Source organism: Dendrobium catenatum, unplaced genomic scaffold (assembly GCF_001605985.2).
Source record: "Dendrobium catenatum unplaced genomic scaffold, ASM160598v2 fragScaff_scaffold_1557, whole genome shotgun sequence".
NCBI lineage: Eukaryota > Viridiplantae > Streptophyta > Magnoliopsida > Asparagales > Orchidaceae > Dendrobium > Dendrobium catenatum.
Window position 1 is genome coordinate 2,633,751 of NW_021320019.1, and position 10,527 is coordinate 2,644,277.

The 10,527-nt window shown below is 45.3% G+C and overlaps 1 protein-coding gene across 1 annotated transcript in view; it reads right to left on the reverse strand.

Moving 5' to 3' along the window:
- Positions 1–7,006: 7,006 nt before the first annotated feature.
- The window catches only part of LOC110097992, a 4,226-nt gene continuing 705 nt past the window's right edge, over positions 7,007–10,527 (reverse strand). Inside the window, exons 2-4 of the mRNA XM_028700592.1 lie at positions 8,481–10,485; positions 7,932–8,408; positions 7,007–7,846 (exon numbers count right to left, since the gene is read on the reverse strand). Of these exons, the coding sequence (XP_028556425.1) occupies positions 7,149–7,846; positions 7,932–8,408; positions 8,481–10,485 (3,180 nt within the window). The 3' untranslated portion in view covers positions 7,007–7,148. The remainder of the gene's footprint in view (positions 7,847–7,931; positions 8,409–8,480; positions 10,486–10,527) is intronic.

Sequence of the window (10,527 nt, forward strand, 5' to 3'; positions counted from 1 at the left end):
CACAGAGCCAGTGATAGATCTCAAAGCACTACCTGCAATACGAGCATCTAATTCTAAGCAACTCCTTAACCAAGCTGGCACTTCGAAGTCTGGGAAGGTAAAAGCCTCAAAGAAGAAGACTAAGTTGAAGAAGCCTGGGGAGAAAAAGACAGCAACCCAAAGGGTTATCGATAGTTTAGATGAATACTATCAGACTGTTAGACGCCCCATTAAGCTTGCTGATTTTATGACAGAACTCAAAATCGAAGAAGAAAAAGAAGATGATGAAGATACACTTCTCGTGGAAACTTGTCGAGTTATATCGACAACACTGGTAATTTGGGCCAAAAAGAAAAAAGAAGCACCCTCTGAGTCCTGTATGATGATATCACCAATGGATTACAGTGTACAAGAAGATTTATATTTTCCAGAAGATGATGAATCAGAGCCTGATATCACTTCGCAGATGGAACATGTGAATTTGGGCAGCAGCTCTGAATCAACAGACGAATCTTTAAATGAGGCAATGATTGATTCTGAAGATAATGCACCGTTAAATGGGTCAGAGCAGGAGGAGATCGCCCAGGTGCAGTTAAGAAGTGGTAAAGCACTATCGTCTCCACCAAAGAAAGGGATTTCTGATAAAGATAAAGGGAAAGAGATTATCGTCAATGAAGATATTATTCCTAAGGACTCCAAGAAAAAGGAGACCCCAACTAAAGGGGTAGATTATAATATCCTATCCCATTTGAGAAAAATCCCAGCACAGCTTAGCATATACGATGCTCTAGTGATGTCTAAAGATCTTCGGGAGACCCTGATTCAGGCTCTCAGGGACCCTGAAAGATATGAGGCTTATTTTGCTGAGCGTAACTTGACTGAGGTCCTGCAAGCTCGGAATGAGCCAATCATCACTTTTGCCGAAGATGACATGATGCTTGGAACAGCAGACCACAATCGACCTTTATATGTCACTGCAGAAAGCGATGGAATGATAATCAGTCGAATTTTGATTGATCCAGGATCCTCTATCAATCTTATGAGCTTGAAAGCTCTGAGATCACTTTGTCTCGATGTGCAGCACCTTGGGCAAGACAAATTGATGGTGCACGGCTTCAATGAAAAGGGACAAAAGACCCTCGGATCATTCATGCTCCCCCTAGTATTTGGGGAACTCCATACTGAGGCAAAATTCCATGTGATTGATGCGGACACCTCGTTTAAGGCGCTTCTGGGTCGCCCGTGGTTACACGATTACGGTATTGTCCCATCAACACTACATCAGTGTATGAAGTATATTAGAGATGGAGAGGAGTTCAGAATCTCCGGTGATATTCAACCCTTTGCAGTTCATGAGGTGAGAATTTATGAAGATGCTAGATACTTCATCCCCAAGGAATCCAAGCCATCAAGTTCTCTCGAGACTAAGGCATCAAATTCAAAAGCTGTAAGGCGACCCAAACAAGAAGATGAGAAGAAGCATGTGGGAAGAAAGAAGGCGACGCCGACTCTTCCCAAAGCAGCAATCACTCCTAAATCGAGAAAATATGTGCCTCATCTAGGGAGTGACACAGATGAAGATGATGTCATCCCTGTTAAATCTCAGGAAATATGCCAATCAACAGCAAGGGGGAAAAAGAAGGCAAGATATTCAGATGATGATTATGGCTACGAGTCTATCTTCATGAATAATGTGCAACATGTACTTTCAAAGAGGATAGATAATCTGTCAATCTCGGATAATGAATGTATGATCACGCGTGTTCCCTTGCAACATTTCAAAGAAATCGCTCCTCGAGAGGTACACCATGTCGAGGAACTTGTAATATTTTATGTGCCTCCTCGAAGAAATAAGGGTGGATCGGGAACCCTATTTTACAAATCTGGAGAGCGCGGAGATGAAGAGAATCGAGATTGGTTCTATAGGCCCACTGAACGTAGAGAGTTAGTGCCTACAAGAATGCCCAGGTTTATTACAAAAAATATACGGAGGATGTTGCAAAAACAAGTTGGAATTCGCACCCCTGTGCATCAACTTCATCTTTGCTTGAAACTCTGGTATCGAAGAAATCCCCATACATTGCAAAGAAAGGATATTCTTGCTAGAAGAGGCCTCGGATTTTTCGTGAGAAGGCATTCCCAAGGGGAGACGTGTCGTGCCATTACATGCAGGGAAATTGAATCTGATGATGATGGTGCTGAAGAGATTTATGAAGCTAACGATTATGATGACCAACCAGTAGAAGCTGAGCCTGCACCTGAAGAACTTGAAGATGGTGGACAAGCAGCCACTATGGATGAGTTAAGGGAGATCAATTTGGGAACTGAGGAGGACCCTCGCCCGACCTTTATTAGCTCCCTTCTACCAGAAGACCAAGTGGAAGAAATGAAAGAGCTTCTCTGTGAATTCAGGGATTGCTTTGCCTGGACATATGCTGAAATGCCAGGCTTATCCCCTGATGTGGCAGTTCACAGGTTGGCCATCAAGCATGAGGCGGTACCTGTTAAACAAGCTCCAAGAAGAATGAGATTGGAGATAGAAGACCAGGTGATTGCTGAAACCAAGAAACTCATAGAGGCGGGCTTCATTCGAGAAGAAAAATATGCTGACTGGATTGCCAATATCGTACCGGTAAAGAAGAAGAATGGTCAGATTCGCATCTGTATCGATTTTCGGGACCTCAATAAGGCGTGCCCAAAAGATGACTTTCCGCTTCCTGTGTCTGAACTTTTGGTGGACAGTACATCAAATTTTGATATGTTCTCATTTATGGATGGATCGTCGGGTTACAACCAGATCAAGATGGCACCTGAAGATGAGAAGCATACGGCATTTAGAACACCCATCGGTATTTTCTGCTACACAGTCATGCCCTTTGGCCTGAAAAATGCTGGGGCCACCTACCAACGGGCGATGACTCACATATTTGATGATTTGATACATCAAAAGGTCGAGTGCTATGTAGATGACCTTGTTGTTAAAAGTTTTGGCCGAAAAGATCACTTAAAAGATCTCAAATTGTATTTGAGAGACTCAGAAAGTTGATCTGAAGAATGAATCCTCTCAAATGTGCTTTTGGGGTCTCCTCCGGCAATATTTCTTTGGGGTCATGTTGTTCGTCATCGATAATAGAGATCGACCCGAACAAATTAAAAGCAATTACGGAGAATGCCACCTACCAGGAACCTTCGACACTTCCTCATCAAGGGCATTGGCTTTATTCGAGATTTATATCAATATTGTCGGGTAGTGTCAGCCATTTTCTAAAGCTTGATGAAAAGAATGTCGCTTCAATGGGATGCAGAGTGTCAGGAAGCGTTTGACAGCATTCAAAAGATACTTGTTAATCCGCCATTCTCTTGCGGCCCAATCGGGAAGCCCTTATACTGTAACGGCAGCTTTAAGAAAGAAGCCCCTCGGAGCATTGCTATGGCTCACATAATGAGATGGAAAAGAAAATGCACTTTATATAATCAGTCGGAGGTAAATCGGAGCAATGATTCGCTATTCCCATTGAGAAGCATTGTCTGGCATTAAATCTTCGCAGTCAAAGCTCCGCCACTACATGCCTGTTTCACAAATCACAACTGATATCAAAGATCGATCCGTGAAGTTCTTTGAATGAACAAGCCAGCGTGACAAGGTCGCCTGCAGGTGGGTCAGTATTATTATTAGCAGTTTGATATAACAGTAACCTACCACAAAAGGCTGTGAAGGACAAGCCTTGGCAAGTTTTTCTGCTGCACACTTATCCGTGCAGATCTCACACTTAATGGATGATTCTGCTAGATACAATATGCAAGTTGAGGAAAAATGAAGAAGTACATTTTGGGAGATGTTATTTCGACGGAGCATACATCAATTAAACCTGCCCGACCTCCAAATCTTGCTAGGGCACAAGCCGACATTGGCATTATTTTCATAGCCCCGGAAGGAGGCATAATGAGATTTTCATTCAGTCTAACTGAACCCCGAACCAACAATGAAGCTGAGTATGAAGCTTTAATTGTGGGACTAGAGATCGCAATTGATGTCAGAATTCAAAATCTCCGAATTTTTGGTGACTCTCAACTTGTAATAAATCAAGTCTTGGGGGTTTATAAGATTTGCAAGCTTGAATTGGCTCATTACCATAGGCGAACTCTTGAGCTCCTGAAGCAGTTGCCAAATGTTGAGATAGCTCGAGTTCCTAGAGGACAGAATGGGAAAGCAGATTGCTTGGCCAAATTGGCCAAAGAGATGGCAAATACTAATGAAGAGAAGCCTATATTCATCGGGGTTTATAATCATCGAATCTTGGAGCCTACTCTATTACAATTCCCAATGGCAGAAGAGATATCAAATCCAGGCAAGCAGGATATAATTCCAGTTGAGCCTCAACCCCTCCATCAGATTGTTATGGAAAATTATCCGGAAGAATATCATGTGGTCAAGAGACGTAAAGCTAGTCAAGCTTCAGAATCATGGTGGCATTGTTTAGATGTTGAAGTCGAAAATGATTGGAGGCAGCCATTCATTGAATACTTCAAAGGAAACAAGCTCCCGACAGAAAAATCTATGGCCGCACAAATTCGGAAAAGGGCACTGCGATATGCATTTGTTAACGACACGTTGTATCGACGGACTTTTGACCAGATGTGGCTAAGGTGCCTAGGGACCAAGGAAGCCGATAAAGTAGTAGCAGAAGTTCATGAAGGACTTTGTGGTGCACATCAATCAGGTCCTAAAATGGCCGCTAAAATCAAGAGGATGGGTTATTATTGGCCAACAATGGTGGCAAACTGTATTAATCATGCTAAGAGGTGCCATGAATGTCAGATTCACGGTGATGTTATTCATCAGCCGCCAAATCCGCTGCACCCAACAATAGCTTCCTGGCCATTCGAATGCTGGGGAACCGATATAATTGGACCGATAGATCCACCATCATCAGCCGGACATCGTTTCATACTAGCAGCAACGGACTATTTTTCTAAGTGGGCAGAAGCAGCCCCATTCAAAGAAGTCACGTCTGAGCATGTGATTAACTTCTTCACCCATAATATCGTCTATAGATTTGGTGTACCGCGCCGTGTGATCTCAGACAACGGCACAGCATTCAAAATCACTAAAATATACAAGTTCGTCGAGCGCCACAAGATCGATTGGCGATACTCATCAATATACAATCCAAGGGCCAATGGCTTGGCAGAGGCCTTTAACAAGACGTTAGTGAAACTGTTAAAGAAAATCCTCACCAAAAATAAAAGAGAGTGGCACGCAAAGATGGTGGAGGCACTATGGGCGTATCGTACTACTTACAAGACGCCGACTAAAGCCACTCCCTACTCACTAGTATTTGGGGTGGAAGCCGTATTGCCATTGGAAATTGAGCTACCTTCACTCCGTGTAGCTATCCAGTATGATCTGACTCAGGAGCAAAATGCCCGATTGAGAACGGAAGAACTCGATGCGCTCGATGAAGTCAGACTACGTGCTCAACAGAACTTGGAAATCTATCGGGCAAGGATGGCGAAGTCATTTGACCGGATGGTACGTCATCGAGCATTTCAAGAAGGGGAATTGGTTTTGGTGTTAAGAAGACCAATCATCCCACATCGAAAAATTGGTGGAAAATTTGTGTCCAATTGGGAAGGCCCGTTCGTCATTGAGAAGGTGTACCTAGGAGGAGCTTATCAATTGATTGACCTGGAGGGTCAAAGGCCTATGCCCCCGATTAACGGCCGATACTTGAAGAAGTATCATGCATAGTAATCAACATGTATTTAAAATTCTGTTGTGTATCTGACAAATGCCCACTAGCATATGTATAACATATATATTTCGAGATTCTCTTGTGACACATGAATGCATTTCGAGAAAAAAAAATTGGAGGCATTTTAAATATTTATTCAGGTCGACATCGCGCTGCGTGCCGAGATCCCCGAATAAATATTTAAAACTCTAGAATGTCAATTTTGCAAAAAAAAAAGGGGGAAATACTTTTATATATTTATTCGGGTCGACATTATGCTGCGTGCTGAGATCCCCGAATAAATATTTAAAACCCCTGAATTTCAATTTAAGATTTCTAAAGTCAAAAGAGAGACTTTTGTGATTATGTACTTCAACAAATTGAGCCAAAAAAGCTTGAAGTCTTTCAACAGCCTGAAGCTTAAGGTTCGAATGGGTGTAAAAGGTCGGATCCAGCACGCCCAAATATGGCAGGATCGCTGGCAACTCCGTCTACTCAACACGTCATAAGAAAGGCCGTAGTAGCGGAACTCCCACTTTGTCAACCTATCAGTAAGGACTGTAGGAAGAACGAAAGCTGATTTGATTCAACAAGTTCTAGGGGTCATAGTTTACAAGACTCTCCCAATTGACCGGAGAATCAGAATTCCAGTGGATAAGAGTAGTCTCGAACACCTACAAAATGTCTGTAGATTCCAAGTCTTCAACCACAAAGGGTGACTTCAAATATACTAATTTTAGAAGAGTCAGTATTGGGGAGCATATTTCCCATAGCTCGAGTCTGAAACCTGAATGGGCGTAAAAAGCCGGATCCAACATGCCCAAATATGGCCGGATCACTGGCAGTTTTGTCTACTCAACACGCCACAAAAAAAGGCCGCAGTAGAGGGACCCCGTTTCAGCAATTAGAGGACAAAGAGCTACTAAATCCTAGCTCTCCTAATCTGATGAACTCAGGTGACTCGGATTAAAGGTCTTCTCAAGTGGTTAAGGATTAAGATACTACCTACATTTGGTACTATCAACTAAATTCAAAAACCTACAAATCTTTCATCGAGTACATCGCACAAAGCATAGGACATAATGTGCCAAATTTTTTAGAATTTGAGCTAAATCTAACGGCTTCTGATTTCAACTAATGGCTGAAGCAATATTGCTCACAATTATTCTCAAAGGCTGGGGGCATTTTAAATATTTATTTGGGTCGACATCGCACCACGTGCCAAGATCTCAAAATAAATATTTAAAACCCCCAGTGATATTAACAATGCAAGCCTAAAACCCAACTCAGAGTACAAAAAAAAATTGAAAAGGAAAAGTCCTCCATATATATTATAATCATCATGAAGTACAAGTACACTGAGACTCGAAACACTAAAGGAGTACAGACACCACAAGGTACAATTCTCAGGAAAAAACAAAAGACAAGCACAAGTCAGGAGATGCGAGCCTGTAAACTCTCTATCTTTTCAGTAACCTCAGCCAAAATCTGGAACTCTAACTGAGCAGTCTGAAGCTCCTCCACAGCCCGTGTCAGTGAAGAGTCAGCTGCCACCATCTCCTGGTGCAAAGCCTGGTGGCGCTGCTCCTCCCTCCTAGTGAGGCGGTCGCGCCGGTTGCGCCCCTCCCTTAAGTGAAGCCTCTGTGACATCACTTGTTTAGCGTCTCTCCAAATGTTTTGCAAGCGAGTCGTCAGTCTGTCAAACTCCTGGGTCATGCTGAAAGAGCTTTGACGATGCCTCCTCAAGGCCACAGCACTACTGTCAAACCTGTCGTGTATGTCATCAGCCAGCCTCCGTCGTATAGCAACTCTCCCCTCCAGCTCTGGAAGTGTAGCTCTGGTCCGCAAGACAGAAAGGGATCTCAATCTCCAGATGTAAGACTCCGCCTCACGGCACATCGACTCCCAGAAAAGTAACTCGGTATCGCTCACCCCAAAACTGGCAAGTAACCCGAGAAGTCGGTCAGCAGAAGGAACAAACTCGATCCAAGACTCCGGAGATTTTGGATCAATACTGTAAATCAGATCTCTCAAAAGCCCTATGGTGTTGTTACACCTAACAACACTCCTTGAATCCGGGGGTAGAGGGGCATAACAAAGAATCTCTGAGGTATAGTCAGTCCCCTCAGGCACTACATAAAGAATTACAAGCAATCAATATAGTAATAGATAATATTATAATGTGGCAAAAGGAATTAATTTGAGACAAACCCATACCTGTTGAGGGGCTCGCAGAGTCAGCAGAGTGGCCAGCAGGAACAGAAGAGGGGCCCGCAGTGTCAGTCTGGGGGCACTCAGAAAAGAAAGAAAACTCCGCATGTACCAAGTCTAAGGCCGCTGGTGTGTACGACGGTGCCTCAGAAAACTCAGGAAAGAAGCCTGCACCGGTCCTTGAAGACTCCCCAGGACAAAAAGACCCGTAAGGGTACACCGGAAAAGAGAAGTCGTCCGGAGGGTCCAGCGTACTGTAGCCGGTAAAGTCTGATCTCCTCGGTCTCTGTGAGCTCTCGCCGAGGTCCCCAAGTAAAGTGTGAACATCCACAGACATCCTAGAAGAGGAAGTGCGCTGGGAGCCGGCACGGCTGTGCGAAGGCCTGACAGTCTCGACATGAGGTGGCTCAGGTGCCACATCTGGAGCTCTCGCCGGAGAAGGGACTACGACCCTAGCAGTAGTATGGACCTCAGTATCTGTCCCTGTATCAAAAATAAATTAAGCAATCAATATTCAATCAACTTAATAAAAAAAGGGAGCGGGTGAAAAAGTACCTCTCTCAAAAGTAACATCTGAAAAACCACGACCGGACCTACGTCCCCTCGACGACCCAAGCTCTCGTACTCGGCGCTCGTACCTCCTCGCGCCATGCTCCAAAGCAGGCCCAAAAGACTGTCGTACCCAGCACAGTCGTGTGTAGCTCATGCCTGTAGGAGCAGACAGCTGAGCCAAAAGAAAGCTGGAGCCCGTACCCAGCCTTAGTAAGTGTAACCAAGTGACAGCTGCTGCGTAGAGGCGGGTCTCTAGTGGGACTGTATCCATGCGCTGTGTATCTGAAACCCCAGGGATGAGTGGTCGTCCATTGTAAGCTGTGGCCTGGGAGAGTCCAAACTGCCTAGCGACCCTGTTGGGTTGGTAGCCCTCCAAAGTCACTAAAGTGCCTGCCCTGTAGCACAACCAGCCTGGACGCATGCTGATAAAGTACTCAGCAACTAAAAAACCATATCTCCTCTGTAGTAAAGTACGTCTGCCTCTATGGTCAACCCCATCCACCACAACTGTACCCCTCTGGTGTGGTGGTAAACTAATAGAATCTGGCTGGTGAACTAAAGCAAATCTGTCTGTAACCAACTGTGGGGCAAAGAAGAATAGACGAATCCTCTCTGACTCAAAGGTAGAGGATGCCTGAGACAACTGAAGAACTGTAGGGTATCCCCTCTGAAAAAAATAGTCAGGAGTCTCTAAACAGGAAAAAGCACCTCGAACATGTAAGTGGACCCACGCGTACAGGTACTGCCATGGTAAAATCGAATCTCGTACAGTCAAGGAGTCTGACTCAGAAATGGTCCGTAAGACCCTGTATACTCTGGCAAGGACAGCAGGAGCTAAAGCAAGTCTCTGTCCCACCGATAGCTGACTGGCTGCTAAGAGAACACTGCACCTCAGAGACCCCGTCCTGAGTTGAAGTACAAAAGTGCTAAGCCAAAGTGCCAAAAATCCTGCTAGTAGAAGCTGCTCGTCAACATCTGCTAGTCCAAGAGAAGTGTAACCGGCTGAAGAAGAAGGCTCGGCGGTCTCCTCAGACAGTGGAGTCCCGCGTTGCAGGCCGCAACCAAACGGGTCATGTACTGACACAGTAACGGAAGACAAGTACTCCTCTTGTAGAAAACTACGAACCCAGACGCCTACAGGCATGGTGACTCGAGAACGCATCGGCAAACCCCGTGCTGATCTATAAGTCTGACGGTAGTGCTGTAGAAGCCTGGGGTAAACATCTGGTAGTAACAGCCTGCCTCTCCTGTCACCATCCATCGAGGGAATCCGGTGGAACAACTGTTCATCAGGGGGAACACACTCCTCAAAATTGTGCCCAAAGACTGGCAACCCAGACACTGCCTGCAAGTCTGAAAGGGTGACTGTGATCTCCTCTGCTCCGACCCAGCAGGTGCTACGACTGGCATCCCAAAACTCAACTAAACCACGAGCCCAAGAAGTGGGAAGGCGCCCGTAGTCAAAAAGTGAGGCATACACTGCCTCGTAGATCCCCGCTGCTCGAAGAGTCTCCATGTGCACCTGAAGTACGTAACGAGCCCAACAAACATAGCCGCTGACCGGGCTCTGAATCTGTCCAACTACTGAGTCCCTAGGCCACTCTAGAGGGGGTGATGACTGCAGCTGACGGTGGCTCAACAAACTCGACTGCCCAACCGGCTCAAGCGTATCTGCTGCTGGCACTAAAATGTCGCAGGTGCCACAGCCAACCTGTGCCACGGAACTCTCTAATGGGTGGTACTCCCCGTACTGTAACCTGAGACTGGTGACCCACCTATCTGGGTTCTCAGAAGCAAGGAAGTCCTCAGGAAGCTCTGGAAGTAAGGGGGAACGAGCAAAGAAATTGTGGAAGATGTCCCGCCCCTGCAACATGTCCTGATGCTGCTCTAATCTGTCACGAATATCAGCACTGTCCTGAGGGTCATGCCTGTCGATAGCCGCCCATATGGCATCCTCGCTAGGCTCGCCCGGAGGCAGGTCGTCAGGTCTCTGCCAGCGAAACATTCCCTACACAGGGAAAATAAGAAGAATGTTTCAAAAAAAAAAAAA